Here is a 19,987-nt window from a genome sequence, read left to right as displayed (position 1 = left end):
TAGCATATGTGAACCAAGGCAAATTCAAGTAACAATAGAAATAACTCATGGTCAAGTCATTAAGTTCAAGTAAGATCCCAGTCATGAAGTCGACATGCCCAAAAAAGAGAATAGGGATGGAATGGCCTTTTACACAAAGAATTCTAAATAAAATTCTAATTAGTTTAGCATAAACATTTATACCTGTCTTGTAGAATGTCACTATATCCTTCCTTTCCAAACCCAGTTGATAGATCCAGTCTGGTCACATGCTTTCTAACCACCTAAAAACAAGTTTCTAGACTGTTCTTTTTTCTCATATTATCTTTCCTTTTTTCCTTGACTATGACACCCTCCCAACTTAGAATGGTGTTTATCTACAGAATGATGCTAGTAAGCTATATAATTTCAAGATTTAGAAATCATACATTTCATGATCCACCCTTTTTCTTTTTTTCCCTACTTGAAATTATCCACAAATCAGTATCTTTTGAATTCTTGCAAAGTTAACTCTGCCTGCTCCTCTAGATTATTTTGTGGATTTTACTTTTTTTAAAAAAAATCCATTTATATCCCGCCCTTCTCCGAAGACTCAGGGCGGCTTACAAGCTTAGCAGTATTAACATTATATGCATAATTGTTTCTTGCCCTCTTAAAAGAACTTATTCTCTACATACTGAAATAATACTAGGCAAATACTGCAAACAGCAACAGCAAACTATTCCTATAATAAATATTCCTATTTGTAATAAAAATGCAATCCCTGTTTGAACTTTTCCATACCTATTACTATCAGTCCACCCTGGAATAGCTGAGTTTCCTAAATTCAGAATGATTTTACAGTGGGTATGTCCTACACGTATAGACCCTTGATTCTTTATACATAAATCAGCTTTAAAATTCTCAATGTTTCTTAAAAATATTGAGGGTATACTAATATCATGGCAAATACTCATATTCTGCATTTCCTCCCAGGATACAATTTGGCATGCATCTACTTGAAATGTTACATTTCTTGAATAAAATGTTATTGTCTATAGCATGGGTTGGCAACCTGCGGCTCTGGAGCCGCCTCTGGCTCCCAGTCCTCCAAGTCTGAAAGTACACTCTCCTTTACATCTGAGAAATTAGGATTGTCTGAGCCTCTATCCAGCTGAGGACTATGCTGTCTCTTCTCTGACCATTCCTTATGTAGCATCTTTGGGCCCAGTCTCCCAAAATCATTCCCATATATCAGGGATGGGCAATTAATTTTCCCAAGGGGCCACATGAGAAACTAGGTTTATGTGCCACTGCATTCCCACTCTGGCTGGATGTGGCCCGCAGGTCATAAAATGCCCAGGTCTGCCATATATCATTACCCCATGCCACCATAAAAGACAACCTGATTTTTCAAGTCCTGTTCCAGATCAATTTATGCTAATAGTACAGGTTCTCAAATTATAACTGTAATGGAGCCTACCCATCACAGCCAGCTAAGCTGTTACAGTCATAAAAAGGATCACTCCCATAACCAATCTCATTTTAAAAGATCTTTTTCATGATGGTCATTAAGTGACCTTCATGATCATTAAGCAAACCCATTGTTCATTATATAGACAGTAAATACTCCTGGGAAGGGTTAAGCAACTTGTTGTGAATTAGACTAAGCTTTTTTCGGCCTTGGATCAGTTCCTCAATTAAGCACCTTTATATCTCCATTAGGATTACTTAATCAGAATGCAATGAATTAAGGAAACAAAGTCTGCCAATCCAGATATGTAATGGAATTTGGGAATGATCCTGGAAGAAGGGTGAAGAAGTGCTGACTAGGGAATGATCAGATAAAGAGGTAGGAGCCTGCACTTGAATAAAAATCAAAGAAACTTAGAAAGGATCCAGCCTAACTAAGCAGATGATAAATGGTGGCAGAAAATTTGTACTTTTAGACTTGCAAATTTCTATTAAGGTTGACTTATAATATATAGTTAGCTCATTGTGTTGCCTGTCTGGTCTACTTAGGAGGCTAATAAATCTAAAAGGAAAATAAACACATCTCATAATAATTTATGCATTCTTTGCCATACTCTATTTAAATATGATTTTTACTTCTCCAGGATCTGTTCTGCAAATACTATGGAAGCATGCTTTTTTCCTTAAATTTTATCATGTAGCAAAACTACCGTTTTTGAAAAATCAATCTACACAAGTGTGTTTAACATTTTTATTAAATAAACAATTTACATACAAAAAATAAGAGTTAACATAAACAATTCTGACAAAAATGTAGGCTACATTCCTGAAAATAAAACTTCCTACATTTCAAGAAATTCATATAAATATTTACCAACAAGACTTTATTTTAATTCTATGTAACGTTTTAAACAACTTTGTTCTTTTTAAAAAAAGGTAGAACAGAAGGTATATACCATCAAAATGTACAAAATAGCCATAAATTTACTGTTTATATCCTAACTATTACAGTAAAACTAGAGAACATCTGGTGAATAAAGGGATTTCAAGAATTCTTCAATTTTTAAGCAGGTGATGATCTTCAAGTCAATCCAAGAATTATGGATTCAAGGTTACATTAGAGATTACTTTTCTGGAAATAAGATAATGGGGTTGTTTATATTAACCTACAAATATTTCACAACATTTTCCAATTATGTTAGTTCTCCCACATAATCATTAGACAATAAAAACAGAATTTATAGCTGTTGCTGTTATGTAGAGGTGTTAAATTACCGGCCGTGGACTGGTTGCATCATGTGGTGGCCACACCCTCAGCTCTGGCAATGCAAAAAAAGTGGCAATACATTGCAACACGTCACGTGACCCAGCAAGTTTGACACCCATGCTCTATTGCTAATTTAAATCAAATTATATGTAATAATTGGAAGTAAATATGCACTAAAAATGCTGTCATCTGAGTATATGTCAGTCTCATCTAAAATATTTTGAATCCATCCAAGCCTTCCCTGGACCCAGCTGTTTTAAACAACTTTCGCCCGGTCTCCAACCTTCGCTTTCTTGCGAAGGTTGTTGAGAGCGTAGTGGCGCAGGGCAGAGATCGACCCCGAGGCCTCTCATTTATGGAGTTCCTCAGGGGTCGGTCCTCTCACCTCTCCTGTTTAACATTTATATGAAGCCGCTAGGTGAGATCATCCGTGGTTTTGGAGTGGGTTATCATCAGTATGCTGATGACACCCAGCTTTTCATCTCGACCCCAAACCACACCAGTGATGCCCTCGACGTGATGTCCCATTGCTTGGAAGCGGTCCGGGAATGGATGGGGAGGAACAGGCTTCAACTCAACCCGGACAAGACTGTTGAGAGCGTAGTGGCGCAGGGCAGAGATCGACCCCGAGGCCTCTCATTTATGGAGTTCCTCAGGGGTCGGTCCTCTCACCTCTCCTGTTTAACATCTATATGAAGCCGCTAGGTGAGATCATCCGTGGTTTTGGAGTGGGTTATCATCAGTATGCTGATGACACCCAGCTTTTCATCTCAACCCCAAACCACACCAGTGATGCCCTCGACGTGATGTCCCATTGCCTGGAAGCGGTCCGGGAATGGATGGGGAGGAACAGGCTTCAACTCAACCCGGACAAGACTGAATGGCTGTACATACCGGCATGTCAGGAAATTCAGATTATTCCATCTCTTAATATTGGGGGCGAGTTATTACCCCCCGTAGATAAGGCTCGCAATCTGGGTGTCCTCTTAGATTCACAGCTCTCCTTAGAAGATCATATAGGAGTTGTGACTAGAGGGGCCTTCGCCTAGGTTCGTCTGGTGCGCCAGTTGCGACCCTATCTGGACCTGGATGCCTTGCGTACAGTCACCCAGGCACTTGTGACCTCTCGTCTAGACTACTGCAACGCTCTTTACATGGGGCTGCCCTTGAGAACCACTCAGAAGCTTCAGCTGGTACAGAGTGCAGCTGCACGAGTTCTTTTGGGGGTCTCTCGATACTCCCATATTACACCTCTGCTCCGTGAGCTGCACTGGCTTCCAGTTGCCTTCCGAGTGAAATTCAAGGTGCTGGTGATGACATACAAAGCCCTACATGGCGTGGGTCCGGATTACCTACGGGAGCACCTACTGCCGGCGTCAACGTCCCTCCGTCCTGTACGTTCCCACAGAGAGGGCCTCCTCAGGGTACCACCGGTCAGAGAATGTCGGCTGGTGACCCCCAGGGGGAGAGCATTCTCGGTGGGTGCACCAATCCTTTGGAATCGCTTACCAGCTGAACTCCGGATGGCCCCCGACCTTCGCTCCTTCCGGTGTGATCTAAAAACTTATCTATTCGAACAAGCTGGCCTGGCCTGATGGATTTGGGTTTTAAAATTATTTATCTAATGTATTCTTATTTTATTGCCCTGTACACCGCCCTGAGTCCTCCAGGAGAAGGGCGGTATATAAATCAAATAAATAAATAAATAAATAAATAAATAAATAAATAAATAATGTATAAAAAGCTAAAGGTTCCCCCGCACATGCGTGCTAGTAGTTTCCAACTCTAGGGGCTGGTGCTCATCTCTGTTTCAAAGCCGAAGAGCCAGCGCTTGTCCGAGGACGTCTCTGTGGTCATGTGGCCGGCATGACTAGATGCCAAAGGCAGACGGAACACTGTTACTTTCCCACCGTAGTGGTCCCTATTTTTTTACTTGCATTTTTATGTGCTTTCGAACTGCTAGGTTGGCAGAAGCTGGGACAAGTAACAGGCGCTCACTCTGTTACACGGCACTTGGGATTCGACCCACCAAACTGCCGACCTTCTGATTGACAAGCTCAATTTTGAAGACCACATAGGAGCCGTGACCAGGGGGGCTTTTGCACAGGTTCGCCTGGTGCGCCAGTTGCGTCCCTATCTGGACCGAGATGCCCTACGCACAGTTACTCATGCGCTCGTGACCTCCCGTTTGGACTACTATAACGCTCTCTACATGGGGCTGCCCTTGAAGACCACTCGGAGGCTTCAACTGGTGCAGAATGCGGCCGCGCGAGTTGTAATGGGGGTCTCCCGATACTCCCATGTAACACCTCTACTCCGCGAGCTGCATTGGCTTCCGGTTGCCCTCCGGGTGAAATTCAAGGTGCTGGTTATTACCTATAAAGCCCTACATGGCCTGGGTCCGGGGTATTTGAGGGAACACCTGCTGCTGGCATCAAATGCCCTTCGCCCAGTGCGCTCCCACAGGGAGGGTCTGCTCAGGGTCCCACCGGTAAGAGATTGCCGGCGGGTGATACCCAGGGATAGGGCCTTCTCAGTGGGGGCGCCTGCCCTCTGGAACCAGCTGCCAGTGGAGCTGAGGACTGCCCCCGACCTCCGGTCATTCCGCCGGGGCCTGAAGACCTGGCTCTTCGAGCTCTCGGGCCCAGGCTGAGAAGTAATTTATTTTAATCGGGGTTTTAATTGCACAGGGTTAGTTTAATCTTTTTAAAATTGGTTTTAACTTTTGTATTGCTGGTTTTTTAACTCCCTGTAAACCGCCTTGAGTCCTCAGGGAAAGGGCGGTATATAAATGTAATAAAATAAATAAATAAATAAAAGCTCAGCATCCTAACCCACTGAGCTATGCACTTAAGAGCTAGGTAATTTTTCACTCATTAATTAACTAAAATTAGAGGGAGAGCTCGTTCAAGTAATATATTGCCGTTTCACCATCCTGACATTTTAAAAATCTATTTTTTATTTCTGTATTTTAATTACAATTTATAAGCCTTTTCCAGCAAGGTTTTACTAGGCTTTTCAAGCAGAAGAAAATAGTGAAAACAAGCCTTTCCTGGCTTGTTTTCTATTATGCAAAAATGTCCATATATTCCTAGCAGAGGTCCAGTAAAAGTATAAAAAGAAAGTATAAAAAGTAAAAGTATAAAAAGTAAAAGTATAAAAAGAAAAACTTAAGATCTCTCAAATTAATCAGGCATTTTCAAGGATGGCTGCACTTACGGAATTTTCCTTCTGTTTAACATTTGGCAGATTCTTGAGTTTTTCAGATGTGCAAAAGAGATCAATCTTTTATATTTAGCTAGGCACTTAATCTTTTCCCGTTTGCATGAAGGTGACTACAAAGCTCATTTACTGCAGAGCTTCTCTCCTCCATGCAGTAAGTTTATACCAATCAGGTGATTTAAACCATGCTTCTTTTCTAAATTTGTCAGTTCTGTTAATCATTTCCCTCTTCTTTTTTTGTATTTATAATACAGTTGTTTCTAAGTTAGCTGAGATATAGTGAAGACTAGTCTTCCCAAGCTCAAAAAGTTCCAAGTTTTTTTAACTTGGAAATTAATTGTTCCATAACCATACTTCCTAGTTGTCAAGAAGTTCTGTGAAAAAGCACAGGATATATGAAGGAATTTGACAGCTCAGAATCATCACCCGATAAACTCTGACATAATAATTTCTCAACATCTATGACAGCAAGTACCATGTTTCCCTGAAAATAAGACTGGGTCTTATATTAATTTTTGCTCCAAAAGAAGCATTGGGGCTTATTTTCTGGTTAGGTCTTATTTTCAGTGAAATACAGTGCTAAATGCATCCATCTGGCTGACGATCTTAACTGGGGCTTATATTTGGAGTGGGACTTATATTACGTGTGTCCTGAAAAATCACAGGGGCTTATTTTCTGGTTGGGTATTATTTTGGGGAAAACAGGGTAGTATTATCAAGACAGCCTTGGCTGATCTTCAAAAAACTGAACTGGTTCTAACTGCATAAATTCTTGTATAGAAGACCAGTAGGAAATCCCTGAGCAAAAGAGTAGCCTGAAAAGTCCAAAAAAACCCAAACCCCATACACGTACCCAGTCCCATGCCAGAAGATGGGAATAGCAAATTACTTCCGTATTGTTGCCCAAAAAAACCCACATGGATGCAAACTTGATTTGAAGGAGACTGAAATCCCCATTCAGGTATTCCACCTCTATGCCAAAATAGAGTTAAAACATAATAATTAAAATTGCTCAGAGCTATAAAAACCTGCCCCCAAAGACAAAACTATAGGGGGGATAAACAAGCATGCAGTCTATTTTATAAATATTATATTACAGACTGTGATCTAAGTGGCTGAAAATCAAATAAGCAGAATGAAAAAACAATCAAGAAGTCATGGACAACTGTGTATTATAATCTTATTAAAATTTGTGTCTTAGATACAGGTACAGTTTTTTTTAAATTGAACACAAGTAAGGAAAAACAAGAATACTAAGAACCCAGTTTTTGTGCAAAAAACTTAAAACTACAATTGGGAGGTGGGAGGAAATTTAAGATGTTGTCAATCACCTGAGGAGAAACTACTATGTAATATAAGAGGAAAAGGATAGGAGGGAGATAATTAAGATTAGTAACAATCCCCACATTGCAAGTTAGGAATAAAAAGTGTTATGAGTCTGAAAAGCAGAGTATCCAGATTTATCACAAAGAGCATCAATGGGACTTAAGCTAGTCATGAATTTCTATCTCTTGATTTCAATAAATCTACTTCAACTAAAACTAAATCTAACAAAACATTTTTTCATACCTTTTCCTTTCAACTGTGTGAAGAAGATGACACATTCTTTATTCAAGAGATTGCGTATATTGTATACATTCCCTACAATGAAATAGTTTCATTATAGAACAAATAATTCAACTGTTTCAAAAATAAGATGCATAGTTACTTAGTCACATTTGGAGACTCCTCCTAAGCATTTCAATATTAAATAACAAAACCCTTCCAAATTTAATTTACTACCCAGAATAATCTGGTTGGTTTTTTTTCATGAACTAGCTATCATGAAGTATTCATACATATGTCTCCTGGTAACCTTGCTGTTTGATATGCACATTTTAACAAGTAATGGAGTACTGAACTAGATTCCTATTTTGCTTACATTATGGGGAAGAGGGGTTAACATTAATGCTCAAATTCTTCAATAGACCTTGAATTACATTTTATCTGGCCTCATTCTACATTGTTTATACAGAAAGGTGTTGAGTAAGAATTAATGTTAATATTCTCATTTATTCATGTCCTTTTGAACTATATTCCTCTCCCTATTTTATTGAGCCTTCCTTAACTAGGCTGTAAAAAAGAAAGGATGGAAGGAAAACTAAAACTGACAGCTGAATCTATAGACTAAGAGTGGATTGGATCTCTTCCAAGTGACTGAAAGTAAAAGATTGAAAATACAGAAGTTTAAAATATTTTTGGAAAAAACCATTTATGTCAGTGAGCTCAGAAGAATTCATCTTTTGTCTGACTAAAACTTTCAAGCAGCAGGAATACAGACTAGCATTCCTTTTTAAAAAGTATTCTTTTAAATCTCTTCGCATGTTCTTTTCAATTATATGTCTCCAGAACAAAGGGGGAAAAACAATGTCTTTCATACTTCTATAATGGATGTTTTTAAAAGCTTTTAAAAGTTAATAGAGTGTGCAATGGTTTGGGTTTGGTTCCAAAAAGATGCTTCCAAAGAAAGCTTAGAGTATACACATCAGATCTCTCTTCTTCCTAGAATTTTCCCGCCGATGTAGAGTCCATTTGTTTTTTATCAGTATCATTTCACATGATCAAACACAGCCACTGGCTGGTCTAACAGGATGATTTTCACTTCTGTGTTGTGTCCTACTATCTTTGATCTTCTGTACAGGCATTTGCCATGGATATTAAAGGGATAAGCAGTGCAGGCAACAGTGTGGGGTGCTTCTGGTAGAATATGGTTGTATCATTATGGACATTTTTCCCAGTTTCTGCTGGGAATAGTCTGACCTGAAGAACTTGTGATGAGAAACAACTGATCCATTATCCTGCAAAAGATTTACTGATTTAAAGAGATGCAAATATGGATTGTTTACCTCCCACGTAAATCCAAAGCATAACACTGTCCTAAAAATATTTCTTGGTAGATTTCTTTTAAATAAACAGACTTAGAGCAGATGGAATTGACTACTTCAATATCTACTATAAAGGCCTAACAGACAAAAATAAGGGGGGGAAAAACCAAACAGCTTTTTGTTCTTATTGCTTTCTGTGATTGGAATACTCACAAATTGTTCAAACATCTAAACTTTCCAAAGAACAACTTTTAAGATGTTTTTTCCTGATAAAACACAACCAATTCAAAACATTCTAGATAAGATTCCTTGTACATTTTCAAGAAAGGACTAGAAATTTTAATTGTACCTGTTCCCATGTCATGTGAAGAGACAGAGAGTATGTACATACCCTTTTGCAAGAAAGCATTCATCTTTCTCTTGGTTCAAGATCCATAAAGAATTGAAAATAAACAAATAGCTACTTGTGGTTTCTTATGAACAGAAGCCATTGTTCTTAATCAGACAAATATGCGTAACAAAAATACAGTCTTTGACTTATAACATTTGAGCCCAAAATTTCCATTGCTAAGCAAGACAGTTATTAAGTAAATTTTGCTCCATTTTACAATTTTTCTTTCCACTGCTGTTCAGTGAATCATTGCAATTGTTACGTTAGTAACATGGTTGTTAAGTAAATCTGGCCTTCCCATTGACTTTGCTTGTCAGAAGGGCATGAAAAGTGATCATGACCCCAAGGCACTGCAAACATAATACATGCCAGTTGCCAAATGTTGGAATTTTGATCATGAAGATTCTGCAATGGCTATGTAAAAAACAGTTATAAGTAATCTTTTCCGATGCCCTTATAACTTAAAATGCTCACTAAATGAATGGTTGTAAGTCAAGGATTACCTGTATGATGATACTATTACTAAAAAAATAAAAGTATTTACTTTATTAAATTTGCATTTCTTTTTATTTTCACCCTTTCTAATAGGAAAAATATCAGTTCACTTACCTGGTGGAATAAAAAAGTAGTTTCCAGCAGTCAAACAATAGCTTTGATCATACAGCATTAGAAGAAGTTTACCACAGCTAATGTAAAAAACCTTGAAAAATGGGAGCCATAAGCATAATTTTAATTGCATATTTTATTCCCTGGAAACATGTTAGCAAATTATTTTCTTTAATTTTTAAATTAATCTGAATCTTAATTCTTAAGTCTGTCTACATAAAAATAAGGTGGAGCTGCTGGTTCTGCATTGCATTTGAATTTTTCAGAGGCTACTGGAAAGAGCTGCTAGCTGTGAGTTGAGGGGGACTGAGACAAAGTCCAGTGGAGCGAGGTAAGCACTGGGAAGCTGAGCTGCTGGTTGCATCTGCGTAGCATTTGAATTTCCCAGAGGCTGTTGGGAAGAGCTGCTTTCTGTGAATTGAGGGGGACTGAGACAAAGTCTAGTGAATGAGATAGCAGCCTGCAGGCCTAGAAGTGTGCAAATCATATAAGTAAAAATCTAAATCAGCAGTAGTACACTCAGGGTAAGTGTCAGCACCCACTTCAATTCCACATCTTAAGTAAGCATAACTCTTGGGAACAATTTCTTCCAATAGGAACTTTTATTAAGAGTAGTTAATAGCAGGCATAATAGACAGGATCTGAGATTTCCTGCGCAGCGCAGTAGATTATAGTATCCCCAAGCAAGACCCCACCCCATAGATCAACCGCCCGATGTGGGATGGCCAATCCTCAAGTGTTAAGTCCATTGTGGGAAACAGGGAGATAATATCGGCCCATCTCCAACTCATGCAGCGAGGCTCAGCGGCTTCTTCACACCTTCCTCTCAGAGCGTAGACATAAACAAGGTGCTGAGGTTACATTCCTTATTTCCCACTTTGTTCTAACTGACAGTTTAAAAGATAGAGTTCAGAGAGAGAGATAATGCAGGAAAAAAGTTGTTATATTTCAGCGGGCGGGTTGAGGATACAGACCCAATAAACAAAGTAAAGGATTACATTGTAGCGAATAGAGGAAGTGAAAGTAATAATCCTGCAGGCACATCCCCCCACCTCCCTGGGAGTATGGCAGAACCCAGAGAAATGTGGGATTTGTTTTTAGATCAGAGAGGATAGATAGAAATAAAATGAAATAGGAATGGGTTGACAACCTGCCCCCCTTAAAAATAAAAGAGATCCACCTGTAGAGAAAACAAAATAGGTAAAGAGGTTAGTCTAGTTTGTTGGGATATTCTGTATGAAACTTCTTTAGCAGCTAGGGTGCTCTGACGTGATGTTTGAGGACCCACTTGTTTTGTGAGGAGGGAAGGTGTTTCCAGGTTACTAGGTATTGAGTTGCCCCATGATACTTCCTAGAATCTAAGATTTCTTCTATCTTGAAGTGTTGTTCTCCTTCAACCATGACTGGAGGTGGTGGGGGGTGTTTTGGCCATAAGAGTGACTGTTGTTCTCTTTTCAGCAAGCTGCAGAGAAAAATTGGGTGTATTTTCCTGAGGTGTTTGGGTAGTTCTAATTTTACTGTTATTGGGTTTATGATTCCTTTAATTGGAAAAGGTCCTATATATTTTGGACCAAGCTTTTTACAGAGCTGCAGGGATTTTAGGTATTTTGTAGACAAATATACTATTTCTCCTACAATGAATGGTTTAGGTTAGAGTCTCTTTTTATCCGCTTGTGCTTTGTATGCTTGTCTAGCTTCATCTAGGGCTCTCCTAACCACTGGCCAGGTGTTTTATACCTGTACTATCCATTCTTTCTTTTGGGGTTAGTTCTGGCATAGGATTGAAACTTTGACCAGTGGTTACCTGAAAGGGAGTGTAGCCTGTGCTAGAGTGGACTGCGTTATTGTAGGCAACTTCTGCAAAAGGGAGTAGGTCTGTCAGGTTCGTTTGCTGGAAATTAATAAAGCATCTTAAGTATTGCTCGAGTACTGAGTTGGACCATTCAGTTTGGCCGTTACATTGAGGATGATGACTAGATGACAGTCCCTGAGTGGTTCCTAAGAGGGATATAAACTCTTTCCAGAATTCTGATGTAAATTGCACTCTCCTATCTGATATGATGTGTTGGGGTGCCCCATGCAGTCTGTAGATGTGCTGCACAAATAGTTTCATTAAGGTTTTGCGGTGGGGATCTTTTGGCAAGGGATAAAATGCACTTGTTTCAAGAACAGGTCTGTAACCACTCATATGACAGTGTTTCCATTGCTTTCTGGTAATTCCACTATAAAATTCATGGATATTTCCTTTCATGGGATTTGTAACAGTCCGGGCGATTTCCCTTGCAACCTCTTGGCAGCTGTGCAAGTTGGGCAGCTGGCCATGTAACTTTCTATGTCCTTTTTCATCGATGGCCACCAAAATTACCTTTTAATTAAATGAAAAGTTTTTACAAATCCAAAATGCCCTGCTGATTTTGTATTATGGCACAGCTGCATGAAAATGACTCTCTGGGTGGCTGATATATATAACTTCTCCCCCACACATGGCAGCCCGTCCTTGATTGTGCACATGTGTCTATTTTTCTGGAACCATTCAACTGTTTCTAAAGTTTACCGGAATTCGATTCCGGTTTGGCTATCCAGCTGCAGCTTTATTTCAGCTTGGGCCCTGATGGTTACTGGGCCCAAGTTGTAGTTCGGGCATGAGTGGTTTAGAATCGGTGGCTCGCATGCTGTTATATTGGGGCATGTGAGACAGTGCATCTGCCAGGAAGTGCTTTCCCCCGGCAAGTGTTTTGAGCATGAAACAGAATTGGTGAAAGTGCTGGTACCAGCAGGCTTGCTTAGAAGGAGCTTTCTGGGTGTTTTTAGTGCTTCCAAGTTTTTGTGGTCTGTCCAGACCTGATTTTATTTCCTTTAAGGAAATGGTGCCACGCAAGTAACGATCACCTCACAGCGTATGCTTTCTTTTCCCACACAGCCCAGCGTTGTTCCGTTTCAGTAAGTTTCCTGTACATATACGCACACGGTTGCAGTGCCCCATTGTCGTTTTCTTGTAATAATACAGTCTGCACTGCCACATCGCTTGTGTCCACCTGTATTACAAAAGGTTTATCCGGGTCCAGGCACCTCAGTACAGGTTTGGCGGAAAAAAGTCTCTTTAACCTCTCGAATGCCGCTTGGCATTCCATTGTCCATTTCAGTGGATGGCTGCGTTTCACTGAGGGTCCCCCCTTCGTTTTTAACAAGTTCATGAGGGGCAGGGCTATTCGGGTGAACGAAGGGATGAACTGGCGGTAGAAGTTTGAGAAACCCAGGAAACTTTGTAATTGCTTCCTTGTGCGAGGTGGTCCCCATTCTAGTACTGCCCTGACCTCCTCGGGGTCCATTTCGATGCCCTGTGGGGATATGTGATAACCCAGGTAATCTATTCTTTCCTGGTGGAATTCGCATTTCGATAGTTTGGCATATAGGTGGGCAGCTCGCAGTTTTTTAAAAACTGCTCTAACTAGGTTGACACCAAGTTCTCTTTGGACTCGGTGAAGATAAGGATGTCATCTAAATAAACTAGGATCCCCTTAAATAGGTGCTTCTTAGCACTTCATTGATTAATTGCATAAATACTGTGGGGGCCCCTTCTAGTCAGCGTTCCTTCCTTAATCCTAATGTGGTAATACAGAAGCGTACTACCACATTAGGATTAGGTCTAATTAGGTAAAAATCCTTCCTTTCCATAAGTGGGATAACATGTCCTTCATGAAGGGTAGGGGATACAGGTTACTTTCACTGATTGCATTCAGGGCGCGACAAAGTGTTGTTCTTCTTCTCCCTAAAGAGGACTGGGGCGACCACTTTGGGTTTGGCAAATTCGATAATTCCCCTTTCTAGATTTTTATTTATGAATCTTTCCATCTTCTCTGTCTCTTTAGGGCTCATGGAGTATAGTCTGGGCTTTGGGAGTTTTGCCCCGGGTTTGATTTGTATAGCACAATCTGTGGGTCAGTGAGGAGGGAGCTTATCCGCCTGTTCCTCGCTGAAGACTTCAGCAAGGTCTCGGTATTCTTCCCCTTCTCTTCTCCCACCAACGCTTTCTCCATCCTGGGATTGGTGGGGCCCTTTGGGGTGTTAGGTTTGCATGATCCCCTTTCAGGAAATTGAGCTCTGCCATCCTCCAATTTACCCAGGGGTACCATCTCTTTAGCCACTCCAACCTTTAGCCACTCCATTGGGCATTCCAAGCCTGAGTTCACTACAAATAATATGTCTTCCTTGTGATCCCCCAGGGATAGATGGATTGTTAAAGTGGCTAGGGTAGCGGGTACCCCTCCTGCTATGGACCCATCTAACTGGCCAAATGAAATCGGCTGTTTCAGCCTCCTGACTGGGATGCCCAAGTTCCCCACTAGCATCGGGCTAATGAGGCAGCGGGTGCAACCAGAGTCTATTAAGGCTTTCACTTTGACAGGTTTTGGCTTGGAGGAGGCTAATACAGTCACTGTCCTGAGGATGGGTGCGATGGGTCCACTTAGCAGGGATTCACCTTCTGTGTTGTCGTCCGAGGTATCCGCCACCCCTGCAGTGTAGGCCGGAGTTCTCTGCCCATGCGTGACAGAGAGTGGGGACTCTACAGTCTCTGTTGCCCTCATGGTGGGCTCTCTGCTTGGCTGAGGACTTCCCCGACTTCCTGGCTGGTGACTTCTCCGACTTCCTGGCTGGTGATCGGTCTGGGTTGCACTCTACGTCATGATGCCCCTCTCTCCTGCATTTGAAATGTTGCATCCAGCGGCGGGAATCTTTGGATGGACCGTTACCTTCACCGCCAAAAGTGCTGTCTCCCATCCTGATCAGCAATTGTGGGTTGGCAGGGAGTGGGGGCTGCCAAAATGGTAGCTGCTGCCTCAGAGGACATCCCCAGGACTTCAGCTTCTGATTCCCCCTCATGTCTCTCTGGCTGCGGTTCAAGGAAGTGGTGCGGCCGGGGGGTTCAGGTTTCTCATCCCCAAGAACGCCAAGAGTTTTCCGCATCAGGTCAATAGCTTTCTCTAGGATCCAATTCGAGTGCTGCATGCGATCTCCTTTCTCTTCACTGAAGGTGAAGGGATCTCTCCATTTCTTGCTTCCATCCGGGTTGGTGGCTGCCGTGTCTCACCTTCCTTGATCTCTTCTCCCACTTATCTTTCTTTGCCCATCGACCACTGAGGTTTGTGGCTGCGCGTCTCTCCCACTTCTTCTTCTTCCATGAAGTAGGACATTTCGGATCCTGACTGCTGGCAGGGTCCCGGCTGAGGGAGGGGTCCCCCTTCATGGTGGGTTCATTTTTTCCTGCCTCGTTGTCGGACACTGTATTTTTTTTTGCAAAGTCCCCTGGTAAGTCCCCATTATCAGCTTCTCAAAGCATTCATAATGATGGATGTCAGTGCAACTAGACAGTAATCACTGAGGCCTGTAATTGAGGACTTTTTTGGCACTGGCAAAATGATGGCGGTCTTAAAACACAACGGGACCACTGCCTGCTGCAATGAGATTGAAAATATCTGTGAGAACAGAAGCCAGTTCATCTGCACATTCCCTAAGAACACGGCCAGGGATATTATCTGGGCCTGCTGTCTTTCAAATGTTAACTTTCTGCAGTGTTTTCCGGACAGAGATGACATAAAAGCTAAGCACTTGCTTGTCAGGATGGGGCACAGCTTTTCTAGCAGGAGTACTATTTGATGCCTCAAATCTACAAAAAAATGTATTTAGTTTGTTTAGGAAGTCTGTGTCATCCTTGCATCTCGATGAGCTACTTTATAATCTGCAATGGCCTGGATTCCTTGCCACATTCGCTTAGTATATGTTGGGTCCTGAAAAAAGTTCTGAATTTTCTGGCAATATGTTTGCTTTATGGCACTTTTCAAATTAGCTCTGGCTGTTCTAAGTGCCAGCATGCCACCGGATTTAAAAGCCACATTCCACACTTTCAGCATCTTATAGACCTCATAAGTCAGCCATGGTTTTTCATTTGCCCTCACAACAATGCTTTTAAGAACACAGACATCCTCTATGCACTTTTGGATATATGCAGACACTGTGGTGCATACTCCTCAACATTTATATCTTGGTTATCAGTAGCCGCTTCTTGAGTGCCCCAATCCGTGCACTCAAAGCAGTCTTTCAATGCTTCTATAGCTCCCTCTGTCCAAACCCTCAACTGCTTTACTCTAGGTTTCACTCTGACTAATAAAGGTTTATATACTGGAATAAGCAGCACTGAGAGATGGTCAGAGGGGCCCAGATGAGGGTGGGGGATAGCTTCTTGATGTTGGAATAAGCAAGATCCAGTGTATTGTCCCCTCTAGTTGCAAAGTCCACATATTGATGAAAATGTGGCAGAATAGCTTTCAATCAACTTGATTAAAGTCCCCCATTACAATAAATGCACCCTCTGAGTGAGCAGTTTGTAAATCACTGATGGTTTGTTAGAGAACATTCAGGTCTTCTTCTCTGTTTGCATTGGGGGGATATACACAGCTGTGATAATGATAACAGAAAATTCTCTAGGCAGATAGAAGGGTCTACATTTGATGGTCAGAAGCTCCATATCAGGAGAGCACCTTGGCATTATTACACCATCTGTCATTTATATAAAAATAGACACCCCCTCCCCAGGATTTGCCACAAAGAGCAAAACTCCAGTCCAGCTGAAATGTTGAAATTCACATCAAGCTAACAGCACTATCTGGGACAGAGGGCTTTTCTGTTGCAAGGACGACATAGCAGTTTCTCATCTGCCAGTTTGTTGTTAAATCTAGCCTCAAGTAATCTATTTTTGGCTCTAAGGAGAGATCATTTGCAAACAAAATAGATGGAAATGCCAGTCTGTATGGTTTAGCTTTTAGCCACGTTTCCTCTTTTGGTCACACCTTCTCCTTTTCTTCTGAAGATGGTGAGCAATGGAGGGAAACTTCCCAGCTGCAATGGCTGCCACCCCACTCTGCCCGTCACCCGAAATGCTGCCTTCTCTGCTCAAAACACTGAGCACGATGCTGTTTCCATCTCCAGTAATTCCCTTTCTTCCTTCCCACTCCTCCAGACATTGCAGCCAATCTAAGTTGGATCTCCCCTTGATTAGTTTCCATCCATTGTTTTTTGTCCTGCTTTTTGGTGCTTTGGAGAATAGGCTGACCCCTCTTCTTTGCGCCAGCCCTTTAGATATTGGAAGACTACTATCATGTCACTTTAATCTTTTTTCATTAGATATACTATTGCAACCGTTCGTGTTTTTAGTCTCCAATCATCTAATCATCTTTGTTGCTCTTTCTCTGCACATCTCAACATTTTTAATGTATTTGTAACTTGCCTTTATTATTTTTACAAATAACTAAAGGTGGTGAACATATCCAACACATTCTTCCTAATATTTTTCCTACAACAATAAACCTGTGAGAGGAGTTGGGCTGAGATATATTAGCTTTCAGAAGTTACAATTTACATTACATGCTCCTAAATGTGAAAATTTTAATTTTCAACTGTTAATATCAACAAAATTTTCAATATTAACTATTATCTGTTAAAATAACATACCTGTTTTTATTTATAATTTCATTGTCTTGAGTGTTTTATACATGAACACCATTTAAAATTAAGCTAAAAGAATAGCTGAACTCCAGAAATCTATAACATAGAAGTTATTTTCAGCCCAAACTGTACACTCTATCAATACACTATAAACACACTTATTTTCATTTCCTTGTGATTAACTGTTTAGATCATCCCTCATGAATGGAAAAACAAAAACATATTCATGCATAAAGGTACCAGACAAACTAAGAACATAAAGGATCAAAATTATTAGCCCACAGTAGTGGGAAGAAACAAGTGTTTTTAATATAAGATTGGAAGAAAAATAGTTAATCCTTGCTCTATGAAAATGATAATTGGCTAAAATGCAATGCAATATTAACTATTAATCTTGCAAATACAAATTAGAAAGAAAAGAAAGAAAATACTTACCAATGTGTCTGTGTAGGAATATTGATATCCCTTTTCTTTTAATGGATTTAATATTATTTTTCCAGAAGAAAAGGAAGGTGTATTCAAGTATTTATAAATGGACAATTTTTCATTATTAATGCAATACACAGGTGAACTACCATTGTTCATGCACTCTGTTATAAAATCAGAAAAGAACAATATTCACAGAAGGAAATATTAGATAATACATACTGCATTCTCACACTTTCACTCATAGGCAAGAATCTGTTTATGTTTTCATAAAATGACAAAGAAACTATATGCATGTACACGTACATATACACACACATTGTATGTCTCTCTCGCTGTGTGTGTGTGTGTGTGTGTATATACACACACATACATACATATCTGATCTCTGTAGAATTCTGAACTCAGTTCTGCCACTTGAATTACTGAATGAATATATGAATGTATGCGTATAGATAGATATAAATAAATATAGACAGATATAGATATTCATTCATTCTTTCAGTAATTCATTCAATAATTCACACAGCAGAACTGAGTTCAGAATTCTAGAGTCAGCTTCTAGCTGTAGAAAGAGGAACAGACCAGGGCAGGCCAAAAGAACTATCCAGCGAATAACTCTCCAACCAAGGAACCAAGGGCATACTCTTATGTAACTATTACATAAAAGTGTGCCCTTAGTACTTTGTTTGGAGAATTGTTTGTTGGACAGTTCCCTTTGTCTGCCCTGGTCTGTACCCAGTTCCTTTCTACTGTATTACTGTATTACTTTCTACTAGTATTACTCCTACTATTTTATCCACAACAACTCTGTGAGATGAATTGAGCTGAGAGTGGCCCAAGGTCACCGAGCAGGCTTTCATGGCCAAGGCAGGACTTGATCTCATGGTTTCCTGCTTTCTAGCCTAGTGTCTTAACCACTTGACCAAACTGGTTCTGAGTTTTGACTGAGTCAGACCCATACTTTTAAGTCAATAAAATGACATAACATTTGCCTCTAAGTATATCAAATAAAGTAGGAAGCCAAAAAATAAACGGAATAACAGGTAAGTTTGGCCTTGGAGTACAAAATGAAGCAGGGCACAGGCTGATAGAATTCTGTCAAGAGAATACAATGGTCATAGCAAACACTCTTTTCCAACAACCCAAGAGACGGCTCTACACATGGACATCACCAGACGGTCAACACAGAAATCAGATTGACTATATGCTCTGCAGCCAAAGATGGAGAAGCTCTATACAGTCAGTAAAAACAAGACCAGGAGCTGACTGTGGTTCAGACCATGAGCTTCTCGTTGCAAAGTTTAGGCTTAAATTAAAGAAAGTAGGGAAAAGCACTAGGCCAGTCAGGTATGAATTAAATCATATCCCTGTTCAATATACAGTAGAGGTGACAAATAGATTTAAGGAATTAGATCGGATAGACAGAATGCCTGAAGAACTATGGACAGAGGTTCACAACATTGTACAAGAAGTAGCAAATAAAACAGAAAGAAAAAGAAATGCAAGAAAGCAAAATGGCTGTCTGAGGAAGCTTTGCAAATAGCTGAGGAAAGGAGGGAAGCGAAAGACAACGAAAAAGAAAGATATGCCCAATTAAATGCAGAATTCCAAAGAATAGCTAGAAGAGATAAGAATGCCTTCTTAAATGAACAATGCAAAGAAATAGAAGAAAACAATAGAATAGGGAGGACCAGAGATCTTTTCAAGAAAATTGGAGAGATGAAAGGAACGTTTCATGCAGAAATGGGCATGATAAAGGACCAAAATGGCAGGGACCTATCAGAGGCAGAAGAGATTAAGAAGAGGTGGCAAAATTACACAGAAGAACTATACAAGAATGAGCTTAATGTCCCTGATAATCACAATGAGGTGGTCACTGACCTCAAGCCAGACATCCTAGAATGTGAAGTGAAGTGGGCCTTAGAAAAGCTGAGCAACAACAAAGCTAGTGGAGGTGACAGTATTCCAGCTGAGCTATTCAAAATCTTAAAAGACGATGCAGTAAAAGTGCTACACTCAATTTGCCAGCAAATTTGGAAAAGTCAACAGTGGCCACAGGATTGGAAAAGATCAGTTTACATTCCAATTCCAAAGAAAGGCAGTGCCAAAGAATGTTCAAACTATCGCACCATTGCACTCATTTCTCATGCTAGTAAAGTTATGCTTAAAATCCTACAAGCTAGACTCCAGCAGTATGTGGATCGAGAAATACCAGAAGTACAGGCAGGATTTCGAAGAGGCAGAGGAACTAGAGATCAAATTGCTAACATACGCTGG

The 19,987-nt window shown here is 40.5% G+C and overlaps 1 protein-coding gene across 1 annotated transcript in view; it reads right to left on the bottom strand.

Annotated features, from left to right (window-relative positions):
- Positions 1-2,177: 2,177 nt before the first annotated feature.
- CENPC (centromere protein C) overlaps positions 2,178-19,987 on the bottom strand; it is an 87,938-nt gene continuing 70,128 nt past the window's right edge. The window contains exons 10-13 of the mRNA XM_083377155.1: positions 17,717-17,871; positions 9,785-9,875; positions 7,490-7,561; positions 2,178-2,563 (exon numbers count right to left, since the gene is read on the bottom strand). Coding sequence (XP_083233281.1) covers positions 2,556-2,563; positions 7,490-7,561; positions 9,785-9,875; positions 17,717-17,871 — 326 coding nt within the window. The 3' untranslated portion in view covers positions 2,178-2,555. The remainder of the gene's footprint in view (positions 2,564-7,489; positions 7,562-9,784; positions 9,876-17,716; positions 17,872-19,987) is intronic.

This window comes from Vipera ursinii, assembly GCF_947247035.1.
Source record: "Vipera ursinii genome assembly, chromosome: Z".
Classification (NCBI taxonomy): Eukaryota; Metazoa; Chordata; class Lepidosauria; order Squamata; family Viperidae; genus Vipera; species Vipera ursinii.
Note: the sequence above shows the minus strand (reverse complement) of the source record. Positions and strands in the feature narration are given on the sequence as shown.